At 39.6% G+C, this 27,584-nt stretch overlaps 2 protein-coding genes across 2 annotated transcripts in view; both read left to right on the top strand.

Annotated features, from left to right (window-relative positions):
• The first annotated feature begins 2,922 nt into the window (after positions 1 to 2,922).
• rab36 (RAB36, member RAS oncogene family) lies at positions 2,923 to 9,333 on the top strand. The gene is made up of 10 exons (XM_008299961.1): positions 2,923 to 2,989; positions 4,847 to 4,938; positions 5,041 to 5,115; positions 5,994 to 6,095; positions 6,195 to 6,259; positions 6,378 to 6,429; positions 7,782 to 7,863; positions 7,939 to 8,029; positions 8,143 to 8,247; positions 8,336 to 9,333. Exons 1-10 carry the CDS (start codon positions 2,933 to 2,935, stop codon positions 8,395 to 8,397), a joined length of 783 nt encoding a protein of 260 aa, XP_008298183.1. The 5' UTR covers positions 2,923 to 2,932; the 3' UTR covers positions 8,398 to 9,333.
• A 400-nt stretch (positions 9,334 to 9,733) lies between these two features.
• depdc5 (DEP domain containing 5, GATOR1 subcomplex subunit) overlaps positions 9,734 to 27,584 on the top strand; it is a 26,781-nt gene continuing 8,930 nt past the window's right edge. Inside the window, 34 exon segments of the mRNA XM_008299960.1 lie at positions 9,734 to 10,000; positions 10,923 to 10,993; positions 11,103 to 11,190; positions 11,302 to 11,348; positions 12,075 to 12,160; positions 12,236 to 12,319; positions 12,397 to 12,446; positions 12,821 to 12,890; positions 13,348 to 13,426; positions 13,515 to 13,576; positions 13,670 to 13,739; positions 13,842 to 13,914; positions 14,000 to 14,103; positions 14,200 to 14,274; positions 14,748 to 14,882; positions 14,984 to 15,045; positions 15,124 to 15,197; positions 15,916 to 15,985; positions 16,080 to 16,116; positions 16,199 to 16,319; positions 16,428 to 16,651; positions 16,749 to 16,949; positions 17,704 to 17,839; positions 17,948 to 18,039; positions 18,711 to 18,770; positions 19,800 to 19,983; positions 21,510 to 21,670; positions 22,820 to 22,940; positions 23,343 to 23,510; positions 24,767 to 24,989; positions 25,208 to 25,344; positions 25,424 to 25,520; positions 25,787 to 25,849; positions 27,358 to 27,506. Of these exon segments, the coding sequence (XP_008298182.1) occupies positions 10,933 to 10,993; positions 11,103 to 11,190; positions 11,302 to 11,348; positions 12,075 to 12,160; positions 12,236 to 12,319; positions 12,397 to 12,446; positions 12,821 to 12,890; positions 13,348 to 13,426; positions 13,515 to 13,576; positions 13,670 to 13,739; positions 13,842 to 13,914; positions 14,000 to 14,103; positions 14,200 to 14,274; positions 14,748 to 14,882; positions 14,984 to 15,045; positions 15,124 to 15,197; positions 15,916 to 15,985; positions 16,080 to 16,116; positions 16,199 to 16,319; positions 16,428 to 16,651; positions 16,749 to 16,949; positions 17,704 to 17,839; positions 17,948 to 18,039; positions 18,711 to 18,770; positions 19,800 to 19,983; positions 21,510 to 21,670; positions 22,820 to 22,940; positions 23,343 to 23,510; positions 24,767 to 24,989; positions 25,208 to 25,344; positions 25,424 to 25,520; positions 25,787 to 25,849; positions 27,358 to 27,506 (3,464 nt within the window). The 5' untranslated portion in view covers positions 9,734 to 10,000; positions 10,923 to 10,932.

Raw genomic sequence — 27,584 nt, 5'->3', positions numbered from 1 at the left:
TCAGTTAACATGTAGGGACTGTAATCACTTTCTGGTAGATGGAAAGCTGCATTCTGTGAGATGAATTAGTCTCTCAAAACTGTTTCGACTGGTAAAGACAACTGGATAGATTATACACTAGGATACGATGCATGATAAACAATGCATAGACATGAGGACAGTTCCAAACGGGAAGACTCCCAAATTATTATTTGAGCCACGTAAACGCAGCTGCACATGTATTAAAAATGAAGGATTCACTTTTTACAAGCAGCATACATGGTAATCAATTTTTAATAAATCAGAAAATTTTAGTTAAGCTTATTATAACTGAGTGTAAATTTCGTAGTTTTTGTCCTGCCTCCGCAATTCTACATTGTGTGAAACCCCACAAAACAAACCACACGGAGAAATCTAACAAGTTAGCTTGATCTGTAAGTGAGCCCTAAGCTAACGTGACTTTACCTCGTCAAGGTCGCAGCAAAACGCGTAAGGAAAAAATACACAAACTGTAATTTACAAGAATTCATCTCAAGAAAATAATTTACTTTCGAGGAGTTTGGTAAAAGTGATACATTTACTAAATTGGATACTTAGACAGAATGTTTTATTGTTACGGCAACGAATTTAGAACACGTCGTCATAAGCTAGCATTGTGCATTAACGTTAGCCGAGGTTTGCTAGGCTATGCGGTATGCTAAGTAGCGAGCTAGCGTCGAAAAGTGGTAACATTTACCTGCGTTCTCAGTTTCATATTCGGCAGATGTCCCAACTGGCGAAAAACAATTCCCAACACGTTTTTCTTTAAATTAACACTGAACGGTGCCGTCTAAATCAGTTTAGACAAACTTTTTTCTCTTCTTTCACGGATGACCTTGTCGAAACGCACTTGCTTCGTCATTGCGCACTTCGCCCGCTCCCACAATCACCCTCCGCACACGTGACCACAGTTGCGTTCAGGTGTCGCCGGTGTTAAATGACAGTCATTATAATCAGGTATAAATTGAATTGCGTTTTTCGTTTTGTTAATTAAACTTAGCGTCAGGTGAAAAATAATTTGTCCTCTGTTATTTTTTCACCATCTACTTTGTCCTTAATTGAATGTATCCATTGTATATTTTACATAATTACTGAATTTACTATATTACCTTTCACAAGCAAGTACATATGATTCAGATGAGGTCTGAAAAAAAATTAATTACCAATAACTATTAAACTTAAATTATGTCGTTTTTATTCCTCAGTTTTTCAGAATAAGCAGTTCTACCAGTGTAAAATCTTGAAAGATAGCTGACATCTCACTCATAGACAGATTAAAAAATGTTAACATATAATAAAAACGGAATAAAGATTATGCCGTGATCAGTTTAGGATGCTTGCAGAATATTTGAAGCTAATAAAGCAAAAATAACTGGATCATGGAAGTGATAATAGGTTCTATAATTCTAGAATTTCATGAAGGATGTTGTACTGATTCGTTTAACTGTGACATGACATGTTTATTAATTAATACAGTTATTCACTGTGCGTGTAATGCACAGTGAGTGCTTTTGATACTTTAAATGCATCGTATCTATATCATTACTGTGCTTTAACGTAAGTAAAAATATAAATTAGAATATAAAGTAGAAATTCACTTACCCGTGTGTTAATTAACAAACATGTCTTGTACAGTTGGAGTTATCAGTTACAATATTTTAGTCAAGTTTGAAAATAAAGGTGGATGAATTGCGCCATCTTGTGGTGATTAAATCTGGAAAAGATCAGTAAAGCATCCATGAAATTTGAAGTTATTTGTTCTGTTTCTGTTGTTTGACTTAAGTAAAGAAACCAACAAGTCTCCTCCACTGTGGAGGTATATCATGAAATAAAACAAGCAACACACAAAATCCATCTTAAATTCCTGAGTGTTACACCTTCCTTGCAGCAGCACTAGAAGGAGAATTGAGGGATGAGCTTTTACTTTTTCCTAATCTGTTTGTTTTGCCAGCTCTATAATAATGCTGTCACTACTGCTCAATCATGTCTGTACATCATTATGTTGTTAAATTAGTGCATATTGGTAAATAGTAAAGATTCAGTTTTGTTTATTAACACATTTGTCGTGGTACCGTGTAAATAAACAGGGGTTTTAGGGGAACCTGTTTTTAACCGCGTGCAATAAAGAAGCCCAATCATCACGTGACCACTCCGCTACAGTGTGGTTGCCATGGAAACGAGCTCTTCATCAAACAGCGCGAGGGCTCCCAACTGCAGCGAGCGACCAACACCGGAAGGAAAAGGGGAGATTATTCGACGGTATTTGACCTGTGGTGAGTACAAGTCCTCTACCGTGTTAACGTTAAGAAGCACGGCGTTACCGGCTGCCATTTTAACTGAAAATAACAGACACGTGTGTAATAAGGAGCAGTGGAGCAGGTCCTGTTATCTGCCTGGTGCTACCACACACTGAGTGTGACTAAACGTCCGCTAAAGTCTGTCAAAATTAAACCGTTAATTTAGCTTAGACTGTAAACTAATGCAGCTTTGTGTTAAGAGAGGGTGGATAAAGGGAAAAAAAACATATGGTAAGCGGTAATAATGAATATACTTAAACAATGAGAATGTAGTTTTATGATTTGGATTCGACTTTTGACAGTTTGCTTTTATTTTACAGACAGGTTAATCGTATTTCCGGTGTAAAATTGGTAACTTCACAATGCTGCAGCAGCACTAGCATCTACCAAGACTAATATTATACATACTATACCACAATATAGATCTACTGAAGCTAAATACTTTGATGCAACAGAATTTGAGGAGCTTACACTGTAATATAATTGCTAGTTTTGATAAAAATAAGTAGAGGCCTCTGTGACAGCACATACTCATTTAAATGGTGCTTGTTATTGGATAAAACTGACTGCTGCTACACATTCCCCCACAGGTCATCATGCAGGATAACAGGAACGGGATGATGGCATTCCCTCCACCGATCAGCAAAGACAGGATTATCTGGGAATTCCCCAAGGTAAAATACCGCTTTGTTTGCAAATATAACCTAGTGGCAATATGTAATCTGCTCCAATTTGATCCAGGTCCAGAATCCTTACTGTTGTTAAAATGGTAGGCGTGCCGGACAAGAGGAGGTTACATTCATAGGAAACATGTGACTCCCACCTAACTTTCTTAGATGGTTAAATCCGTGTCAGATCACAGTGCTCAGGGTAATTATGGGGAGCCTCAGTCAACATATATCTTGACTTCTGAGTCGTCTCCAGATAATGCATTTTAGCTCTTATAATTTGGATATGAATCTGTATTTACTTACTTTGGTTTCTAATGGGGTCAGTTTACAGGTTTTCCCGTGTTTCCCACCCTTGGTATTCCAACCCATTACTGTGGAACACAAACTAGTATTCCAAAAATATATTAAGTCATGTGACTAAGATTCAGTCCTTTAAATGCTCCTAAATGTAGTTGAACATGTAATTAACTGTCCTACATACAGTCTGATAAGTCTTTAAGCTTCTAGATGGTCAAAGTTATACTTGCATCAACTCTTGGCATCAAAATGCTTTATACTGTAAATCTGGTTTTGAGAACCAAAAAGAATGCAAATGTAAGTCAGATGTTGATGTTTAACAGCTCAGTATTGCTGACATCTTCAGCAGGTTAATATGTATCAGGGTGGGATTTAACCAAGTTTATTCTAACCTAGTTACAGTGTGTGTTTGCACAAATAGAACTAAAAACAAACTGCACAAGTAACTATATCAGGAAGGAATTTTCTTTGCATCGCAGCACACGTATGTTTCCCAGCTAGGGGTTCGTTGACTACCAGTGCAGTATTATACAGTAATCACCCACATTAAAAATACAGGCAGGTGATGTGAATCACATTGGTCATCCCTTTACAGTGCAATGTTCTGCAGGGAAGTCTTGGTTCCTGGTATTTATGTGAATGTTGTTTTGACACATACCACCGACCTAGACATTGTTGTAGACCGAACACACCCTCCCATGGCAACGGTACTTCCCAACATGAGCAGCAGGACAATGTGCCGCATCACACTGCAGAAACTGCTCAGGAAAGGAACAGAATGAGGAACAAAGAGTCCAAGGTGTTGAACCGACCTCCAAACTTCCCAGATCCCAATCTGACCAAGCATTCATAGAATACGTCAGAATAAGCTGCATGCTGTAACTGATTGGTGTATGCTTTATACGATAAAGTAAATGCTGAACTTGATATATTTTAAATTACATGTATCATGATAACGACATAGCTGGAAGTGTCTCAATGTCTGTCTGTCTGTGTGGTTCAGACTGAAATTTAAATCTCATCATACGTTGTGTTGCCAGTTGAAACAGTCAATTCTGCTGACTTTGTTGATGACTCAGTTTTTTGTGTAATGCCACAGTGATGTTTTTGACCTTGAAAGAAATGTCAGCTATTGCACTGATTGCCATAAAAACTAGTACAGATATTAATGATACCCAGCAAATAAATCCCCTGACTTTTCATCCAGGAGCATCATTAAACCTAAGCTTTTACTTAATATCTCATCAGCTGATGGTACAAAAGTTTGTACAAACATTCATTCGTTCCAGAAGACATGTACTTTGTGTTTATTGTTAATCAGCAAATGTTAGCATGCTAACCACTAAGCTAAGAGGGTGAACGCGGTAGATATTATACTTCCTTATCATGCTAATACTGTCACTGTGAGCGTGCTTTCATGTATGTTAGGATTTAACTAAACTCAGTGGCATGCGTACTGCAAGTACACCTCACAGATCTGAAGGCACGACTGTGGACTTTTAGGCTATAACAGGTCACTATGTGCAGAGTAAATGTCAATAGTATTTGTTCTGTTGATGTCAGTGCTACACACCTGAGGCCTCGCTGCAGCTGAAGAAAGACTGGGACACTGAGGTTAAAGCTGCCTGTAAAGACAGAGCCGCCAGGCATCAGCCGTAAGTCTCTCTTCAGTTGTGATTCTTAACTTTGCTTGAACGTCACACAAAAGCATGCACAGTGTATCTCATTAACAGCAAACCTGTTGTCTTTCTTTAAAGGTGGGACAGACAGAAAATGTCAAAAGTGGTGGTTGTTGGAGACCTTAATGTGGGGAAGACCTGCCTCATTAATAGGTACTTTAATTATTAGCCAGTGAAGACAAGAGTTAAACAAAATGACAGAGATGGTATTATCAAATTCCATCTTTTTTACAGTTGGTATATAGTTGCACAACAAAGTGAGTAACTTTTCACAGAACAGTAACATGACTACCAGGCACCCTGACATCCATAACAACGATATTACAAGTGTTAAATATAATAGGTTATAGACAGCAGGACCTCACACATTTCTATACATCATTTCTGTAATATTAATCATGATTTGCATAGTATACAGCAAAAGGGAGGCAAATTACATTTTAAGCAGACTCTTCTATCTAGTCCATTTTTTAAAATATATATTAACCACTTCTCAGTCTTAGAAGACTGATTAGTACATCTCAATAATCTGTGATGATTTTATGGCAGTTCTGGATCAATCTACCTGTTTATGAGTGATTGCTTTTTTTGTTGCGGTCAAACTTTTTACTGGTCCTGTGGTTTGTGAAAGTTCTTCCTCGCTTTACATTTGTATCCACCACTGACTCGGTTGTTAAATGACAGATGTAGAACAATCAGTATATAATATGACTGTGCTGTTAGTTGTGTGATTCCTTTAGGCTTCATATTTCTTGTAAGAAATATGTAATTCTGACCATTTTTTTTGCTGCAAAAATGTTTTTTCCTTCCTCTCCTGCTCACAATCAGATGTCTTTTGTGATTCCTTTGGATACATTAAACTGCTGCTGTAACAGCTATAACGTCATTCAAAATCACAACAGAACTGCATTGAAAAAGTATACAATGTACAAATTTAGCAAAATCTCTTAAGTACTTTGTGTAATCCGGTCGGAACCATCACAAGAAATGTAGTCAAATCAAACAATCTTGCTTATTTTTGCTGTTTTCAGATTTTGTAAAGATGTTTTTGAAAGAGACTACAAAGCCACCATAGGAGTGGATTTTGAGATCGAGAGGTTTGAGGTATCTGGAGTACCTTTCTCTCTTCAGATGTGAGTAGTTTGATTTTTAAGATGTAATTCTACTGTTTGTTTTTTTTTCTTCTTCTTTTTGGTCCATCCATGTTAACCGGCAGTGACTTTCTCTTCTAGCTGGGATACTGCTGGACAGGAAAAATTCAAGTGTATTGCTTCTGCATACTACAGAGGCGCTCAGGGTAAGAAGCTGTCACTGATACTTAATTATAAAAAGATGGTTGTATGTCTGATCGAACCATTTTGCATTTTAGCTAGTATAAACTAATAATACAGAGATTTCTTGTTCTTCTTTTTCAGTCATTGTCACTGTGTTTGACATGGCCGATATTAAGTCTCTAGATCACACACGGTAGGTCTCATCATTGGTGGGTTTATTCTACTGGTGTGTGAAGTCTGCAACACAGGAAGCAATACGTTTAAAAATGGAAGAAATCATTCGAGCAGACTGCAAACTTTAATATAATTTTCATCACTGTTTTCAGTTTATGATCAGTTTATGCTTCATGACAGCATTCAGCCTTTTTTTCTGGTCTACAGCTTTACTCACATTAACATTCGCTGTTCTTGTCAGCCAGAACAAGCTGCTTTTTTGAGCAGTAAAGCACTATGAAGCCATTGTCCACTCCCTGCTCTCCAAAAAACAGCAGACAGACACAGTTAAGGACCAACATAGTGGAGCTTTCAGCAGCTAAATGGCAACATATTTACCCCAAGAGTTGGTGGAGACTAAATCAACTAATAGGAGAGTGAATATTGGCTATCCATCACCAAATGAATCAGACTTTTGCTACATATTTTACAAAATAGGCAACTGAAAAGCCCAGTATGGTGAATGAATAGGTTTAGTGGTGTCAGTGTGATGAGAATGCAATGGGTAGGAAAAAGAAAAACAATCTTAATCAGCATAGAACAACCATTGTGTTGTAGCCAGAGGGCCAGGACTGAGTTACATAACAGTAAGTATAAGGAACAAGACGTAGCTTTTCTGAGGTTTCAGCTGCATTTTACTGCAGCGTAAATGAGCTCCTATGTTCTTAAGTAATGAAGCCACAAATAGTAAAAATGCAACAAAAAAAATACAGTGAGGATTTCTAAAAGTACTTTTTTAAAATTTTTTTTTAGATATTTACATGGACTGAGATTGTGAGCTCCTGGTCATAGGTGTGTTTAATGGCATATTTTCACTCATTCACTGTCCATGAAATCAAAACGATCACATTTACTTTAAGGACTTATGTTAAGGGTTTTTCAAAAGTACCCCTAGTACATAGACGGAAAACACCCAACTGGAATCAACTTCCTTAGCAGTGTGTTGAGTTTCTGTGTGTTTTTGTGGTTATTTTACGTCACTTTGTAGTTGCATTGCATCTTTTTCTTGAATTTGGCATCTTTATGCATCTCATTGTGGTCCCTTTTGCTCTCTGTGGTTGCACTGTCTCTTAGCTAATGTTTTGTATCTCTTAGTAGTTGTTTTGTTTCACTCTGCAGTAGTTCTGAGTGTCTTTTAATGGTTTCCCTTAACACGTTAGAGACATAATTAGGGAATCCAGCTGAAAGGTCTCTGTAGCTCTCAAAGACATTTTTGAATTGAGTCTACAAAAATTAATATTAGGGCATCTGAAAAGTCAGCAACTTATTTTAGATGACAGTTATTAACTATTAGTTAACATTTAGTAATATACATTTATTTTGTTTTCATAGCCAGTGGTTGAAGGAGGCCATGAGAGAAAATGAGCCTGACTCCTGTTTCATCTTCTTGGTTGGCACGAAAACTGACCTGCTGGTGAGGATCTTTCACATTTTTTATTTTGTAGATATTATGTACATGCTTTTCTTCTATAATTATTGTGTTCTTAAGCCCGCAGAAGAAAGACAGAGGACAGAAAAAGACGCCATCAGGATTGCAACAGAACTGCACGCAGAATTTTGGGCTGTTTCTGCCAAAGCAGGTAAAATCAGGAGCTCAGACTTCTCAGTGGTTTACAGTACATTAAGACAACATGAATAGATTGCATCCAAGAAAAAAACACCTCAAGCAGCTGCTTAATTTTGTGGTTTTCAGGGGAGAACGTGCAGGGATTTTTCTTCAGGGTGGCAGCGTTGGCCTTTGAGAACTGCATACTGAAGGACATGGAGAGCGGGGTCCCTGCTAGCATCGGCAGTTTCAGTGAGTAAAGGATAATGATTACAAAAGAAATCTTGAGAGCATGAACAGTTATGTGAACTTCTTCTTTTTTTTTTTTTTTTAAAATCAGAATCAGATTGTGCCAACCTAGAGGAGGCTGCACCCAAAGAAACGAAGAGAAGCTGCTGCTGAACGGGGGAGCTGCTAGGAGAACCAGACCGAGGCTCTATTCTGACCTTCAGCGTCAGAATTCAGAAGGGACTGACCTTGTTCTATGGGAGGGAAATGTGCCTTAGGTTCTGTTAGGTTCATAAATCATCAAAACTGCCATCTATTCTGATTTTGGCTGAAAGTTCAGTCAACCTTTGGACTGGATTATTGGATTAAACTCTGTTCAGTGTGTCTTATTTTCATGGAGTATTGGACATTTCTGCAATATTTCTAAAAAATAAACTGCATCAAGTCCATCGTTTCAGAGGTGCCTGGGCGTAGTGCCTGGACTTATTTGCGATAGGCCAATCATGCCTTTGCTAAATTTTTATATGGATGCTTCAGATTTTCTTTGCTACTGTCATAGTATTTGTTTCTTCATGCAGTATTGCTGTAAAATATGTCTCACCTGTTATCATGGGTTGTATACAGATGGATTTATAAACAGTGGAAACCAAATATTTTTATTTACTATTGAGTATATAAAAGTTTAGATAGGTCTATATGTTTATGAACTATGAGCTACTAATTCTATACATATAATGTTAGTAGTGCTAAACGATTTGGGGAATTTCTTTTTTTTTTGACAGATATTAAGATTTGATTTGCAATATAATTGCATAAGGTCTGTGTAATAGATTTAAAACATGAAGGAGAATTACCAGTTGTAAAAATTATGTCTGTCACACAAGGAAGATGGCAAGAATCTGTTAAATCCTTGACAAGACTGTGGATCGTATGCACTGCTTGATGTATATCACGATTTCAATTTGAAATCAATTAATCATTTACTCACTCAGAATCTTGTATTGTAATTTCTCAAAGTAATAAATCAGTGCAGTCATTGCTGATAGTAGCATATGTACATTTATGAGTCCAGTGTTTTGTTTTTGTTTTAATCAAATAAAAGTAAAGGACGACTAAATAAAGTGTGCAGTGTTAATAATATTCACATCAAATAAGATTATGAGGTAGAGATATTTTAAGTTTACACTAAGTATCCCTCACTGTAATTACTGAACGTGTAACGAAGCTCGATTTAAACAAAGATGAGCGATTTAAAAATTTGCATCACTTTATAGCTGTAAGTCGTCAAATGTCGGGCGTGGCATTGTCAGACCAGTGTTACCTAAAGGTATGTATATTAACTGTAGAGAGAATATCATATTATACGTCTAGTTTGAGGAGGTTTTTCGAAGTTTGGCACAAATCTATGATTTAATCGTCCGAACGACGCGAAGAAGGAAATACGCGGAATGAAACCTCTTGCTTTGCTAAGATACTCTTTGATCGGCAGCGAACCAATCACAGCACACGTTTCCATGTTTTGGAGGAAGTGAAACTAGTGTTAGCTAGTTAGCTAACAAACCGCTTTGTTTGTGCACCTAGAACAGTGCTTCTAACTTATATAAGTTATGTGGATACGTCTTCAGTGCAAGTACTTATTGTAGCGTTGGAACTAATGGATTTAGTTACCTAGTTAGCTGTAAGCTGTCTCAAATTAGCCCCATGCTAGGCGAGCTAATGTCAACAGCACAGAGCAGTTTGAGCTGCTAGGAGTTTGAACTGCTGGAGGACAGTTCAGGTACTGCTTCTTCATACTTCTGTTTTTATTAAATAACTGCTACAATTGTTTTAATATCTATGGACGTTTTGAATGTACGTATTGTAGTTGTGTAGATGGGTATAGAGAGACTTAACGGTACCTTTGAGAACCTGTCTGGCAGCTCACTGTGGGGCATCATGGGAAAAAGTGCTGCATCAGTGTCAACAACTTTATATCAGTTGAAGAGCAACGTTTCGATAAGTAGCTCCAGAAGAAAACTGCAAGAAAATAATTAATGAATTAAGTATGTCGCAGCATTACAATATTAGAGCATACAACATAATTTATTAAATCACTGGACAATATCAGAAAGTCTTATTTCCACTGATACCCCTGTATAAAATGTTAAGTCCACTTGTTGTTTGGAGCTCTTACAAGCAGTACATTCAACGTGGCATTACTGCAGGAAGATGACCATTGCAGCTCTGATTAGTGGTATTGTGTCTCATTCTGCACCATCTGGGTACTGCTGCAACTGTGTTTCTGCAAGTCTTTAGTTAGTCTGCGTTCTTTCTGTGTCAGTTTTCATCTTTTGTTGATTCTAGCAATCAGATTTTTTTTCAATTCTTTTACATGTGGAGCTATGAGGCAGACATGCACATACACACAGCCCATAGATCCCAAACTGAGAAAGTTGTGGTGTTTATAGGTCATTTCAGTTTCGTTTTGCATTAACTTTCTTCACTGGAACCTGTATTTTTAATGTAATTCAGAAATAATGCAATTATAAAGAGGTGATATAATTTGAGTCATTTGCACTTTAAGTGATATTGCACAAGGGTATCTGAGTTTAGGAATGACAAGACAATGCAGGAGAACAAATACGTTCACATGGCGCCCCTGTGATAGTTTGCTTGCAACTTTAAGAAGTCACTAATAAACTAATGTATTTGTTTCTCAGCTAGTTCATCATGAAGACCAATTCCAAGTCCTACAAGCTTGTGCTGCACAAGAAAGGTTTTGGTGGAAGCGGTAAGCAGACATTTGCAATGCAGCAGCATGCATTCTCAATTTCTGTCTCTTTTGTGAAAGACTGAATTTTTGTTGCATTGTTTTTCAAATGGACTTTTCCTTTAAATAGATGATGAGTTGGTTGTCAACCCAAAAGTTTTCCCTCAAGTCAGTCTGGGGGACATAATTGAGATCGCACATCCCACAGACGAATACAGGTGAGCTTACATAACGAGACACTGTCACTGTGGTGGAGATATCTTTTCTTTTTTTTTTACACAGTTTAACTGATGTAATATAACATGGCATTTCTCCTTTAAAATTCTCAGCCCTCTCTTGCTGCAAGTGAAGAGCTTAAAAGAGGATCTGCAGAAAGGTAAATGTATTGCAATGTAAGGCAGCAGCATGTTTGCTGTATATTCAGGAATTCAGTTCAGCTTCATCAAATTAAACGCAATTTATCTGCACATCCCAACAAAGAGCTGCTTGTTGCTGCAACTGTACACAGCAGGATAAAATAACACAGAAAGAGTACAGACCTGAGATAATTACTCAATTTACTGATTTGTAGATTTCTGTAAAATCAAGCATCAAGCTTTTGATTAATGTGACCTTATTCCCTGTTTATAAATGCAAGGATTTGCTGATTTTCTTCTCTTTTCTTTCGTCTTTGTCTTTTGTGATACTAAACTCTGGGCTTTAGACATCAGAAAATGTTAATGTTTCATGATATTATGTCTTTATATTGACTAAAATTGTGTTAACAAATTAAGAAAATAATTGACATAAATATAGTTATGAAACATTAGTTGGCAGCCCACAGATCTCAGAATAATGAGTGTTCATGATGTTCAGTGTTGCTTGTCTCTGTGGTAGAGATGCAGACCAACTTTGTGGTCATTTTTAGAATTTGTTTGGTGATTTTACTGTATTTAATTTTAAATAAATAATAGAGTTTCTGTTATTTTGTCCATTTCCTTTATTGTAGAGCATAAATTGACAAATATTCATTAATTTTAAATGTTCTGATATTGTATTCTTAAGTCAATGCAAAGGTTTCCTGATACTTTGCCTCCATGATGGATATCTTGTCCTTACACAGAGACGATCAGTGTGGACCAGACTGTAGCACAAGCCTTCAAGCTGCGTGCTTACCAGGATGTTACCGTTAACATTGTTGACCCGAAGGTATGCTCACTCTGAGAACTCTGCAGCTCCTCCAGATGTTGAAGGAACAGAATCTTTTAATATTTTCCTTCACAGGATGTAACGCTGGACCTGGTGGAGCTGACGTTCAAGGACCAGTACATCGGCAGAGGAGACATGTGGAGGCTGAAGAAGAGTCTGGTGGGTCCCGTGAATGATTTATCTCAGTGTAATATTGAATGCGATTGAGAATTTGACTCTTATGTTCTGTATTTCAGGTGAGCACATGTGCTTATGTGACCCAGAAGGTGGAGTTTGCAGGAATCAGGTACATTACATCTGCATAAGGGCACTGACAGTGACTTCAATTTGCTGTAAACGAGGGATCTCCAGCTCCGGTCCTCATGAGCTACTGTCCTGCAGGTTTTAGACGTTTCCGTACTGCAACACACCTGACTCAAATAAATGGATCTCCAATAACTTGTTGTCAAGTTCTACACAAGTCTGTTAATGATCCATTAATTTGAGGACCGGAGTTGGAGATCCCTGCTGTAAACTGTGATGTAAATCAGCAGGTATAAACATAAAGCATATGGTGAAGGTTAAGTAAAGAGACAAACAGGCCAGTTGTGGTGCTGAACCTTATATAGATGTGACATAAGTTTTGTGTCATGCATGTTTATGATGTTTTAAATTCTCCAGAGCTCAGGCCAGTGAACTCTGGGTGAAGGGAGAGAAAGTGACCTGTGGGTACATCAGTGAAGATACCAGGGTGAGTGGTTTATCAAGAAACAGTGGCTGGTTTCACTGATCAGCCAGTACTGACTGCTCATTAATTAGCCCTCATTATGAGTGGATTCATAATTCATAAAATAAATAAACAAATAAAGCACCTTTGCCAACTTTTAACAGAATTTTACTGACACTGAGTGTGAAAATGATCATGGAACTCCAGACCTTCATACAAAAATTAAAAGTGTGTTTTTTACTAGTAGAACAGCTTCCAACCATTTCCATTATTATTATATTGTCAATTTATTGGTTGTTCTCATCTCTTTTTTTTAGCAATAAATTAAAGGAAATTTGAAATTTAAATGCATTCTTGAGAACGGAAGAAATGAATTAGACAGCAAGCACTTATGTATGCTTCCTATCAAATTGTCACAGTTGTATTTGGTTATGTTGGAGTCCTAAATATCTCTGAAGCATCATGTGATCTTGTTGCACAGGTGGTGTTCAGATCCACGTCTGCCATGGTCTACATCTTCATCCAGATGAGCTGTGAGATGTGGGACTTTGACATCTATGGTTAGTCAGGAAAAGTTCTTTACCATACGGTGCTTCTCAAGAGGTGAACGTTTCATTTGTTAAGCTGTTTATATGTTTTGTTTTTTAGGTGATCTCTACTTTGAGAAAGCTGTAAACGGTTTCCTGTCTGACCTTTTCACCAAGTGGAAGGTTTGTGTTTTCCTCTGATTTGCCCGTATTGTAACGCTTATCACACCCTTTTTATTCAAGCTTAAACATAAATTCTGTTTAATGTTGTAACAGGAGAAGAACTGCAGTCATGAGGTGACAGTTGTACTTTTCTCACGTACATTCTACAGTGCAAAAACTATAGGTGAGTCTGTTTATTCATCATCACAATGAGTTATGACAAAAAAAAAAAAAAATACTACAGCAGTGCTAGAAGAGCCAATGTGTGAATTATTGTTCCCCTCAGAGGAATTTCCAGAGATTTTGAGAAGTTCGATCAGACAGGATCACGAGGGACGCTTCTATGAAGACTTTTACAGGTAAACATGCTAACATGCTAACATGCCTGGAGCTCAGAGAAATGACAGACTGGATCATGTTGGCTTTTGACTGTTTTGCATTCAGGGTTGTGGCTCAGAATGAGAGACGGGACGAGTGGACGTCATTGCTGGTCACCATAAAGAAGCTCTTCATCCAGTATCCTGTGCTGGTGCGACTGAAAGAAGCAGGTAGTGAATAACTTGAGCAATTTTTTCAGGCTAATGGATTTTTGCATCAGGCTCCTTTTCTAACCAAAATCTTGTGTTCATTTCTTTTCATGTCAGATGGTTTTCCTGTGGGTTATAACTCCACTGCTGCTCAGGGAAACTATCTAGAGGCCATTAACCTTTCCTTCAATGGTAAGTAGTCTGGGTCGACCCATAGGTTGTTGTTTAAAATACCACAAACTTCAACAAAAAAAACTTTGTTGGTGCCTTTGTTTAGCATCTGTTAAAATATAAGGAAACTTTTCAACATTTATTTTTCAGTATTTATTGGCTATTACTCATGTCGTGTGAATGAGATAGTCCTGTGGAGGGACATTATTCGAGACTGCAAAGTGAGCCTGAGTAGCACATTTTAGAAAGTATTGTATGTACTGTATGAACACTGACAGAATGTTAACTTGACTTAATTACTCCTTCTGTCTATACCGGTCATTAAAATAGCTCTATTAAAAGCGTTACCAAAAAAAAAAAAAAGGATCTTCACTTGTCAAACTGTGAATCTGCTCTTTAACATCAAAGGCTAGTAAGGCCAAGTATCTGTTACTATTTTTTTAAAAAAAAAACTTTTAAAGAAGAAAAGCTGATTGCCAGTACGTCTCTTTCAGTGTTCGATAAGCACTACATCAACCGTAACTTCGACCGCACCGGCCAGATGTCGGTGGTCATCACACCCGGTGTCGGGGTGTTCGAAGTCGACCGTCTGCTTATGATTCTCACCAAGCAGCGTATGATTGACAACGGTGAGTGTGAAGATACAAACGCAATCTTGTCACTCACTAAAAATGAGGGGTTTGTTGTAGGAAGATTAAGGTGTCGGTTACGCATACTTGTCCCTCTTTAGGTATCGGTGTGGACTTGGTGTGTATGGGGGAGCAGCCTCTACATGCTGTGCCATTATTTAAGGTAACACGTTCAGACTGTCATTAGGCATCAGGTTACATGTTCATTAGTTACTGACAGTCTCCATTGTTTCCCCTTTAGCTACACAACAGGACGACACCCGGGGACTCTCGTGTGGGAGACGACTACAACCTGCCTCACTGGATCAACCACAGGCAAGACAGCTGACTGATGAGGAGAAAGATTATTTCATATTACAGCTGCATTCACAGTTACTCAACCTCATTACCATCACTCACGTAATGTGAATACAATGTAATAAAAACAACTGAAGTTTAGCTCAACAGTCAAAGATAGCTCATTTAAGCATGTGAGAGGTTTTTGAGAAGATATTGTTGAGCTTACTGGTGCTCCTAAAGATAAATAATTTCTCCCAAAAGGTTTATAATTAAAATTCTCCACAGCGTTAATTTAGATTGATTGCACATCGTCTTATTCCGCTTGAAGAAGTTGAGCTCTTTCTTTCACTCTAAGGAAGGTTTACTGCTGTACCAGAAGTTTTAAACAACATATAATGCTGAACCGGCTCTTGGAACTTGAAGTGTGTTAGAAATGTTTTTTGAAGCTATTTTTTGTGCTGTTGTGAATTCTTGTCTTCCCTCAGCTTTAGCACAGCTCCTTTATCTTTGCCATTTTGGCTACATACACATTCATAGACAGTATTTGTACCTGCATCACAGCTGAAGCAAATTCATTGTTCGTAGCCTGAAGTACAATTTACTTTATAAGGTCACTCATGTAGATGAAATGTATGAAAACTCCACATCATCAGAAAACCTTAGTGTAAACCTTTAGCATTGAATATTTCTCATTACAACTGTAAATCTAAAGGTGGAATTGATTGCTCTGTATCTTATTTGTATCTTCTTACAGCTTCTACACCTCCAAAAGTCAGAACTCTTGCAGCTCCTTCACCCCTCGAATCAAACTGGCTGGTCGTAAGGTACATTCACACTTCTTGCAGCGCTGTTGCTTCATTTCACAAATTCGCGTCTTGTTTGTTTGAACATCTCATTCAAATGTCAATTATTTTGTAGCTTCATGCTGAAAAATTCAAGAGCAGCAAAGAGCACAGTAAGTTTTGATTGATATCTCCATAGTCTACCTTTAGTTATGTGAAGTGTAATTCAGGTACTGACTTCATGACGTCCTCCAGCTCTCTGTGCACCAAAGGACTCAGACAACAGCCTGCCGATTCAGGTGGACTACGACGCCTACGATGCTCAGGTGTTTCGACTTCCAGGTCCTTCACGAATTCAGAGGAGCACCAACTTTAGGTATTTGACTGTTGACAGACCACTTCGCTACACTTGATTGAACACACTGGAGAACAGAGATGTCCTCTCTTGTGAACCTTGAAGACCTTCAGCCCTCTTGTCTTTCAGGATGGGTCGAGATAAAGAAACAAGCGGGAGGAAGAGCTGGGGCTCGGTGGACGTCAGCGCAGGCATCGGCGCCTCCCCTCCTGTTCGTTCAGGAGGTCCTGAGGAGCAGCGTAGCCTGGCCTCTGATGATAGTCTGGGTCCTGTGTCCAACATGCTGCTGATCCCCCGCATGCCTCCTGCTCAGTATGAAGTCAGCAGCTCTTTGGGATACACCAGCACCAGAGGTAGCTGCTGCAGATCTTTAAAGACTGTAAGGTGGTTTGATATCTTCACCTTCTCCATGCCATTCCTTTTGTCTTGCATTCTCATTGTGTTGTCCAGAGTTATTAGAGAAGATGATGGACTCTCAGCGGGACTCCAGCGCCCCGGGCAGGTTCACTGTGGGCAGTGCTGAGTCCACCCTGCACATCCGTCCAGGAGGCTACACCCCTCAGAGAGCGCTCATTAACCCCTTCACCCCATCCAGGATGCCCATGAAGCTCACCTCCAACCGCCGGCGCTGGATGCACACCTTCCCTGTCGGTGAGGTGACACAGTCTTTAGGAAAAAGTCTTTCCTTTTTTTTTTTCACCACCATCTGTCCAAAATATACTAACCAAAGGATAAATTAAGAAATGTGTTGAACGCATTCATTGTTTCAAGAGATAAAGTACTTTACAATAAAGCAAATGTCAAATTAGACAAATAATGAAAACCAATTCATCCAATAAATAAGTTTGCAAACATGTAACATAAACAAGATGAAATAGTTAAGTCAAGTCAAGAGAACGTCTTTATACAGCATATCTAAGACAACAGCTGCTATGACAAAATGTCTTCCAGTTAAAAAGATTGATTGATGTTATAGATGTAACTTAACAAGACTAAACATTGCAGTTAAGACCCTGTAGTGTTACTGAATGTGTTAAGGTCCACAAAAAAGATATGAGCTACAGTGTTATTAATTATGAAGATTAGAATAACTAATGTAATTATATAGCTGGACTCTACAGTAATAAAAATGACAGAACTTAACCTTAATAAAATAAATATTGTGGCTCTACAGTGGTATTATTTGTGGAGGTTAACCTGACTAATTCAAAGCTATTTTTAAATAATATTTTTTGTATTTTATTGTTGTCTGAAATCACCCACATCGTCAGGTGTTTTTTCCAGTTTAAAGTTACTAAGTGCCAAGATGACTCATACATAACTCCTACTGTAAAGAATTACGAGCCAGAGTTTGCAGTTGTGTTTCTGACACTCATCTAATCATGAGAGCATCACTGTTCTTCAGGTCCCTCTGGGGAGGCCATCCAGATCCATCACCAGACCAGACAGAACATGGCTGAACTGCAGGGCAGCCAGCAGAGAGATCCGGCCCACACCTCCGCCGAGCTGCTGGAGCTGGCCTACCACGAGGCCACCGGGAGGTTAGAAACACCCACCACAAGGAACAAACCTCTCCTTTATAAACAATGTCACCCTGAAGCAACATGAGACGGTGAGATGAATACTTGTTGTTTGTGTCTTCATATAAGGCGAACGACCTCCAGGCACGCAGGAGAGAACGGCCTTTACATCGGTGGAGGGATGGAGGAGTTCCATGGAAGCCCAAGCAGCAGCAACAGTGGTGATATGACTGCATATATCTACACACTTTTTTATATTTTTGCTCTTTTAATCCAGCTTTAAACCACTATAGCTTAGCTGTACCACCACACTTGTGTCAGGTTAGCTGCTTTGACATTTTTCCAATTAAAAAATAAAGACACAGGCATCAGTATCAGTGGAGGCTTGATCTATGTTTTTTTTCTTACAGTCAACAAAACACACATGCAGAACCAAACCAACAATTAAAGGACCTATTAGCTAATATTGTATGTATGCAAAAGCTGAAATCTGTGCCATAGAGCTTCAATATGGTTCCAAAACTATTAGAAACATTATCATCAATACACACTTTAGGTTGCTGTGATTCAGTTAATTTATGTCTTCAGTGAGAACCAATGAGTTTTTGTCTGTGCACTATAAACAGGGGAGACAAGACAGGATTCACACATTGTTGGTTTGGGTTTTGGAATTTGTTGACCACGTAAAGAAAAATGCAGAAGAGCACCAACCTGATGATTTTGAGTTTACACTAGCTCATAATCTTAGTGCAAAACTCCATAAAAATCTCTATTTAAGGTTATATAGCAATCTGAAGCACAACTAACTGTTAGGATGAACTTTTAGTTGCTGAATCCTGAATCATGTAACTGTGCTTCTCTTTTTTTTGTTCTAACTGTGAACTCGGTACAGGAACTCTCACCAACCGTGGCTCCTCATTTCAAGACTTTTCTGCTGGCGGTACCGATCCAAGTGAGTCCCCTAACTCCAATAGAAACAAACACTTTTCATTTGACACGTCTGACAAATGATCATGTAGCTGTGCCTCAGAATCAGGATGATGGTTTTGATCACCCAGCTGATGATGGCAATAAACCGTCAGAGGTGCCTTTAACCTGTGAGGGCTTATTCAGCTTTGGCAGGCAGGTTTCTCCACTGGGCGTCTCCAGGGTTCGCAAGTACAAGAAAGGCTTACAGGTCATGTGGTTTGGGGTTACCCTCTCCTCCTCCTCCTCCCTCTTTATCCTCACTTTTCTCTGTCTCACTTTTCTCTCTCTCTCTCTCTCTCTCTCTGGGTCTCTTCCTTTTAATCTTTACGATAAGGTGTTAGCAGGTGTAAAATGCTTTAATTAATTCACCCTCTTAATTCTCCTACACCATGACCTGTTTGCATTCAACAAGCCTTGTGTAAATATCCCACATCTGCATGGCAGCGTGAATGGTATACATTCTTAATTGACTGTAAATTTGATCCCTCTGTCAGAGAAATGTCTTTCTTTCACACAGTAGCTTTAGTCACGAGTTTGCTCACCGATCTGTATGTTTGCATGATGTGATTTCTCTGCTTAAATCAGTCACTTCACAGTTCACACCCTTGCTGAGCTCAGGACACATTTTCACTTTCTTGCGAGTGCTGCTGATCACAGACTGACTGTCACAGCGCCACAATCTGCATGTCTGATCACTGCTCCGCTGCAGCTCCTCAGGAATCACCAGCAGGGCTGACAAGGCCAGTAATAGTAACTCTTTTCTTGTTTTTTCTTCCTCTCTCTTCTACTTTATGTGTTTGTCGTTTGCACCTTCACCATCACTCTGTCTCCCCCATCTTCATCTTCTCCCTCCCTTTCATTTCTCACCCCCCGCCCCCACCCTCCCTCCTGCTCCACTGTGCTTCCTCTCCATCCCTGCCCCCAACACACATGTACTTCTCCACTCTGGGTACATGTATTTGTCTTTGCCTTGGGGATTTTTTTGTTTCTGTGTGTGTGTGCGTGTGTGAAGCCCTGCTGCTGTCTGCGCCCCCGACAGTGCCCAGCTTCTGCTGCACGGTGGGGGTGGACTGGAAGTCTCTGACCACACCGGCCTGCCTCCCCCTCACCACCGACTACTTCCCCGACCGCCAGACGCTGCAGAACGACTACACTGAAGGCTGCTATGACCTGCTGCCGCACAGTGACCTGGAGAGGTAGACTTCATTCTGTCTTCACAAGGTTCCTTCAAAAAGTTCTCAACCTCCTTGGGAAACTAGAAGCATAACTTCCATTTTACGGCGTAACTGTATATCTTAAAGCCTTATGTGACTGTCCACAAAAACTAAAACGTTTGTCGTCATTTCTTGCAATCAAACAAAAAAGGAGAGGAACACTTCGAGCTTACATGCTGTTGCACCAGGACACGGCACTCGCCCACACAGCACTGGTGGCAGAAGCAACCATCCATCCATCCATTATCTATACACCGCTTAATCCTCACTAGGGTCGCGGGGGGGCTGGAGCCTATCCCAGCCGACGAAGGCAGGGGACACCCTGGACAGGTCACCAGTCTATCACAGGGCCACACTTAGAGACAGACAACCAAGCACACTCACATTCCAGAAGTAACCAAATATATTTAAAAAAGATGCATAGATAGAATAGATGGATAGATGAATGAATGGACAAATACTTTATTCATCCCCCTGGAAAAATTCAAGGTATTCAGCTCACACATGTTAGATTTAAGAAAAACAAGGAAATGATAGACAGACGTTTATTTGTCCCTGTGGGGAAATTGGTTTGCAGCAGAAAACACTCAAATGGCATTTCACTCTGAGGTAGCCCACAAACACAAACACCTCAAAACAATATCTCCACATTTCACACGTTATGGCCAGACCAGCTGGATCTTATTTCCCGTCCATATTTTAAAAATTGATGGCTTGTGGAATGAAAGACGGTTTGGACCTGTTTTTATTTTAACAGAGGAGGGCAGTAACGCTTTGCAGATGACACGAATGTTTCAAAATAGTGTGCAAAGTAACATGCAAATCATGCTGGTAGAATAAATAAGGGGCAAAATTGTGCTGGTATTTACAGTATTAAAGTCAAAATAGAGTATGTTAACAAGCATATAAGAGGGGTGCTTGATGCTGGTAGACCAGGTTGCCCCATGCACCTGACGAGTATGTGGAGGCTCAAAATGTGACCTTCAGCGCGAGCATCATCCGATCAAATGCATTAACATTAAAGAAGACTAAAATAAATCAAGAACAGTCTTTCTCCTGTAATGTTTTCTGAGACAAAGAACTTTTTGAAGTACTCTCATGGAATAAAACTGTCTATAGCCCATCACCTTTGAGCCTGCAGCCAGCTCATGTCACCCAACAAACAGAGGTGATGGGATGGGTTTGTTCTTCTCACTTTAAGTGTTTCAGGTTGAGTAAAACAGTGTTCTGTTACCATCTAACCAACACAAACCTGATGAGAGAAATTCATTTGTGGCTTCAACCAGAGTGGAGAGGCCAGAAGTCGGACCTACAACGTTGCTCCTGACAGATTTTTTTGAACCAAAATTCCTTTTCCATTTTCCTGCGCTCTCTGGAAGCTGTTCACTTTGCAGATGAAGACAACAGCAACATCACCACGAGGGAAAAAAACAAATCTGGTGAAAACATACTACACATAAAAAAAAACTACTAAGTTCTGTCTTTTTGTGTTTTTGTCTCTTCCTCAGGCGAGAAGATGAAGCTCCAGTGATGAGTGCATGTCAGGTGTTTGAGGAGTTCATCTGTCAGAGGTTGATGCAAGGATACCAAATCATTGTTCAGCCAAATAACAGGAAAACGCAGCCGGCTGTGGCCACGCCCCTCGGCAGCAGCCCTCTTTACTCCAGAGGTGAATGAATGTTTCATATGATTTCTGTCTTTTCTTTTAACTGACCTTAATTTTTATAATGAGTAAACACACAAGGAACTACTATTGGAGGCACCTTTGGAGATATGAGCAAGCAAAATTAGTCTGCATCTGGAAAGGAAGAAGATGAAAATAGTAGAATAACTTACAAACAAAAGAATAGTGTCCCTCAATTGCTGACTTCAAATCTTTCGCCTGTCTGAATCATTCATTTTATGCAATTAAACACTTAACCTTTTGCCAATCCTCACACTTTTTGCCTTTAAGATGTTCTCAAGTAAAAAATGATTTTAAGGTTTGACCTAAAGTAGATGACAGTTTTTTACTGGATACTGAAACATTGATTGTTCTATTTCTTTCAGTTTGACCTTATGAACGTGGTGTTGTGTCCTTGTTACAATAAATAAATACAGACACAATCATGAAGAAACATGTTATTGAAGCTTATTGTCACTGTATCATTATGGTGCAGCACCTGGGTTATAGGTTTAATGCAGAACAGCATTTTCTTTGCGATTGAAGGATTTCGATGACATCTGCTCTGCAAATGAAGATGCACGTGATGCTCCTCATGATGAGGAAATCGTTTGTGATGACGCTGATGAATCCTATCATTTAAAAACAGGACTGGAGTTTTAAAATGGCAAAACAGAATACATCCAACTAGCACTAGTTGGCACTAAAGAGGGAATCTCTTATAGTTAAATCAGAAACCTTGGTCCTGCTTCTATGAGCACACAAGCAGTTATCAAGGACAGTTGCCACTATGGAAACCAGAAGGTCACACAAACATGCCCTCGTCTGGAAATTTTGGCTGCTTCACCACATCTAGAAAAAAGGAAACAGGTCCCATGACTTCAAGCTGATGAGTGCTCTAAAAATCTTTGTCCATAATCACCGCTGCTACTGCTGTCTGTCCATGCTCGACCAAAAAATGCTAGCCATGCTCACACTTTTCTCTGTGAGCGCGTTACAATAACCACAAGCATGTGACGGTAATTAGTGAGAACTGTTTGTGACTCTGTGGGAAGTTTCAGCTGTAGTGTCTCTTCCCTCTTCAAGAGATGATTGTGGGAAACTTCAACGTGCGTTTTGTTATCGTAGACTCCTTATTTCCTCTTGTGTTTTCAGGTCTGGTGTCTCTGCGTCGGGCAGAGGAAGAAGAGACGGTATACTGGCTCAGCATGGGCCGAACTTTCCATAAAGTCTGCCTCAAAGACAAGATAATCACTGTGACTCGCTACCTACCAAAGTGAGTGCACCTGACAGCATCCAACACAAATATGCAAACACAAAGTCGGTGTTCGTGCCACATCAAATCGACCATATGTGTGTGTGTGTCTTCTAGTGCAGTGATTCCCAATCTTTTACCCAAATGGTGCTTTTGAATTTGTCAATGAAAGAAAACAGGAATTATGAAAAGGTCTGCATTGGAGTAACTGTAAGAAAAAGTACTTCATAATGATAATTAACATTCAGTTTAAAATCAAGTTAGAAGAACACATTTGGAATGTGATGGGTGATGTCAATAAAGGAATACTGTTCTTTACTGTTACTATGTTAATAAGTGTGTTAACAAATGTGCACAGACAAAGTACTTAGAAGCAAAAGAAATTCCTATTTCATGATCCTGTCGCGTCATGTGTGTGTTCAGGTATCCGTATGAGTCGGCTCAGATCCAGTACAGCTACAGCCTTTGTCCTCCGCACTCTGATGCTCAGTTTGTTTCCTGCTGGGTGGAGTTTGGACATGAGAGACTGGAGGAATACAAGTGGAACTACCTGGATCAGTACATCTGCTCTGCCGGCTCAGAGGACTTCAGGTGCACACAGTCACATTCACAGAGTACACACATTTACACACTGACGAGCCCGTCAATCGCATTCTTCTCGGTAAATACTGTAGGATTCTTTACACAGGTTGAATGAGTTTGGTCCTACGCACATGCTATAATGCTATGATACATATAAACTATATCATAAAGTATCCTCACCTTTGGTCAGTTAATGTCATTCTGCTTTTACACTCTTGCATACTTTGTACATTCAGATTTAACTGTTTCATTTTTGTATCTTTAATGTTTAAATAACCCTAAAAAAAGAACAAACGTCTACAGAGCCTGTAAAAAGTATTGACCCCCTTGGAGGTTTTTGCTTATTATTACTTTTCGACATTGAATCATGGTCAGTTTTTTGACATTTGTTTACACAAAAAGGCTCTTTCATGTCTAAATGAAAACAGATTTTTGCAAAGTAATGTAAATTCATCAAAAATATAAAATGCATGAGACAAGGGAGGGAACCAAGATTATTTCCAAGTCACTAAATATCCCCTGGAGTACAGTTAAACCCGTCATTGAAAATAGAAGGAATACAGCACATGTTTAAATCTACCTCGAGCCGGCCGTCCTCAAACCATCCCCACTGTGAAGCACGGTGGTGGCGGTATCCTGATGTGGGGATGCCTCTCAGCAGCAGGCCCTGGAAATCTTGTAAGAGAGTAATAGATTAAAAAGGAATGCAGGAAAGTGTATAGAAATCCTGGAAGACAAGTCTGGTCCAGTCTGCAAGAAAAGCTGCCACTTGGTAGAAGACTTGTCTTCTAGCCAGACAGTGACCTGAAGCATACAGCCCAGTATACACAGAAATAATTTAAAGACAACAAGGGGAATGTTCTAGATGTTCACATCTCAATCCAGTTGAGAATACGTGGCTGGATTTTTAACAAGTCCTGTTCACTCATGAGCTCTGTGCAACCTGACAGAGTTTGAGTACAACTGGGTAAAATTGCAACGTCCAGAAGACTGATTGAGACCACAACATAAAGGCTCAATGCTGTAATTGCGGTCAAAGCAGCAGCTACTAGACACTAACCTCTTTTATATTTTTATTTAATTGACATTACTTTGTAGAAATCTGTTTTGATGTTGACATAAAAGGATCTTTTTTTGTAAATTCTAGCCCAAATTAAATTGACCGCATTTTAATGTTGAAAAGCAATAAAAGTCCACGGCGGTGAATACTTTCAATAGGCACTATTAGTCAGTTACTATGTTCTACTTTTCCTCTTGTTCCCCAGCTTGATTGACTCGTTGAAGTTCTGGAGGACTCGCTTCCTCCTGCTGCCAGCCGGAGGGGCTCGGCGGGTGGCGGATGGGGAGGGTCACTGGGACGTGTATGGGGAGGGAGCTGGTGCTGGGATGGCTGGCAGCGGGGACTGGGTCTTACTGGACGGCTTCATTCGATTCCTGGAAGGTCTCAACCGCATTCGGCGACGTCATCGATCTGACAGGATCATCAGGGTGAGGATCACCTTGGCTTAAACATTTGTGTAACAGAAACACCTGCAAAAAGTATTTCATATATCAAGCTAAAATTTCACAAATATCTTTTTTAAATATATATATTTTATACTGTAAATATGTCAGGCAGATCAGAGATGGTCGAGCAGAAATTGTTCGGAAATGTTGATGATTTCAGACGGAACAGACTCAAAATTTTCTCTGTGTTTCTCGTGTAGCAGAAAGGCACACCGATGAAAGGCCTGCAGGTGACCAGTCCTCTCCCTCCGTATCCTACTGAACCTGTACCACCACCTCAAGGGAAGAAAGGCACATCAGCTTTATCAGCCCTGCTGGAGATGGAGCAGAACCAGAAGTGAGTGTTCCCCTAATGTTCTTTGCACTGAAACCATGAATCTGAATCATCACTGCATCTTCTTTCTGCCTTCTGTCAGGACACTAGAAGAGCAGCAGCAGTCAAAGCCCTCAGCAGCAGTCAGTGACTCCTCAAGTGTTGCCACAGCTTCCACATATGTAGACAGTCCCCGCAAGGTGAGCGTTTTTTTATGTGTGTGAGTGGATCAGAGTACGTCGTTCTGCTTCAGGTATTTGGCTTTTGCAGATACATCAATTTTATTTTATTTTTTCCAGCAGCAAATACCTTGATCATGTATTTCTTCTTTGCTGGTGCTTCGGTGTGGAGCTTTGGCTCTAGTTTCCCTCCTTCCATCTGCATTTTCTCCATGCGTCTGTTTTCTGTTCCTGTTGCTGGGCTTTGTGTGTTTGATCTGGGTTGTGTTCTTCCTGTATGCTGACAGGACGCTGCCTTTATTTTGGATTTTATACGTAGCCCTCGCTCCTCCTACATCTATCACTCTCAGGTCAGTAACAGGGTCTCTGGGCATAGCTGAAGCTGTGTGTTGTGGTGTGAGTGTGTGTCTTTGTGTTATTATAGTGCTGTAGCTCTTCTAATTCACTCTTCGTTGCTGCATGAGCATGCTGTGCAGCTGTGACACTGTGTGTGGAAATCACCTGACTTTTGACTTGAAGTGCTCCTTCAGATTTGACTTGTCACTTTTCTTGTGTGTACTTTGTGCCTGCTGGTAGGTAGAGACACTCTCACACTGGGATCACATTTATTCACATTTATCTGTGCAAAAGCCTGTGGTGAGATATTCAGACATGAAACTCACTGAGGTCAGTGGTTATAAGCGACATTTTACCACAGGAGTCAAAAATGTAATTCACCGACAAAATGTAAAAAAAAAAAAAAGAAAGTCACACGAAATTAGAATCTGTGTTTGTGCAAATGATTGTAGTTCACTTTAAACACTTTATTTTCAATGACAAAACACCCAAATGTGTTTTGTCTGCCTTTAGGTTAGTCAGTTAAATATATGCATCCTTAGTGTTGCAACTTGAACAATAAAACGTAATATTGTCTATTAAGTCATAGTCAGTGGTTATAAAATGGGATCTTAGAAAATCCCAAAAATCAATTGTTTAACTTCCTCAATAAAAAATAGTTCACTTTTAAAATGATCAATATTTGCATATTCAAAGATCCTAAAATATTCCAGGCGAGGATTAAAAGTTTTTGTGTGTTTTTCTTTTTTAGCAGGTTGTTTAGGGGTTGTTGTGACATGAAATTGTTCTGTAGGAGGCTGTTATATCCTTTTTTTGTGGACTTTCTGTCACCACCTTTAGCCCTGTGGTCCCGGTGTAACTAACATGTATCACGGACTCACTCAGATAAACAGTTGAGGCCCACTTGTGTCCATGCATGATGTCAGGACTGGGTCTGTTCATCACATTACAGAAGACGTGTTTTCTCACTTCCCACTGCTGGCATCTATACATGCAGATGGTAGCTGGCTTTTATTTCCACGTTAATCAACTTTATACTTCTGCTTTACCATATTTCATTTGGAAATATTGTACTTTTTACTTCTGTTACATGTGTCTTGTAGTTGCTTTGCAAATTGAAGCCACTCTGATTAGGCTTGGCTCTTAGTTTGGCTGTATAATGTGATGCCACCAATCTTCTATTGTCAATACTCAGACTTCGACCCAGGACCTTCTAGGTGACAGTGCTAACCACTGCACCATCGTGCTGCCCACGGGGGAAGTTTGTCCTGCCTAGTACAGAGTCGATATAACAAACCAACAGAATGGTGAACTACAGTGTTGGTTCACGTTCTCTCCTTTTGTCAAATGTTACACCTCCACTGTGTTGGTTTGGTGGCAGAGACATCAGAAGCTAAAATCATCTGCACAGTTAGATACTGCTGGATACAAGTGATTAAAACGGTCTTTTTGTAATCAGGGGAACAGCTTTAAACACACTGATTAAAACGGTGCATTTATTGACATGTTCCTACCTGTGTAGCTGCCTGCTGAGACCAGTGAGGCCGCTGATAAAGGAGTTCAGTCTGGAGTCACAGCTGGAGCAGCAGCACAGCCATCAGCAGAGACTACAGCAAACACCTCCGACACCAGGTGAGCTTTAGCTTTATGTACAGCACAGATACTGATGAAGCAAGCACATAAAATATTACTACTGTAAATGTGAGTATTATAGCGCATTTAAACAGACTGGGACATTTTGAGTTTGTG

This window comes from Stegastes partitus, unplaced genomic scaffold (genome assembly GCF_000690725.1).
Source record: "Stegastes partitus isolate 25-593 unplaced genomic scaffold, Stegastes_partitus-1.0.2 Scaffold1483, whole genome shotgun sequence".
In the NCBI taxonomy this organism is placed as follows: Eukaryota; Metazoa; Chordata; class Actinopteri; family Pomacentridae; genus Stegastes; species Stegastes partitus.
The sequence above is the reverse complement of the archived record's forward strand: the minus strand, read 5'-3'. Positions and strand labels throughout refer to the sequence as shown.

What these genes read in the sequence shown, in the direction of transcription:
- rab36 (XM_008299961.1), top strand. Translation starts at nt 2,933, where the DNA reads ATGATGGCATTCCCTCCACCGATCAGCAAAGACAGGATTATCTGGGAA. An exon ending in GTACCTTTCTCTCTTCAGAT is followed by an intron (nt 6,096 to 6,194) that starts GTGAGTAGTTTG and finishes TTTCTCTTCTAG; the next exon opens with CTGGGATACTGCTGGACAGG. An exon ending in ATACTACAGAGGCGCTCAGG is followed by an intron (nt 6,260 to 6,377) that starts GTAAGAAGCTGT and finishes CTTCTTTTTCAG; the next exon opens with TCATTGTCACTGTGTTTGAC.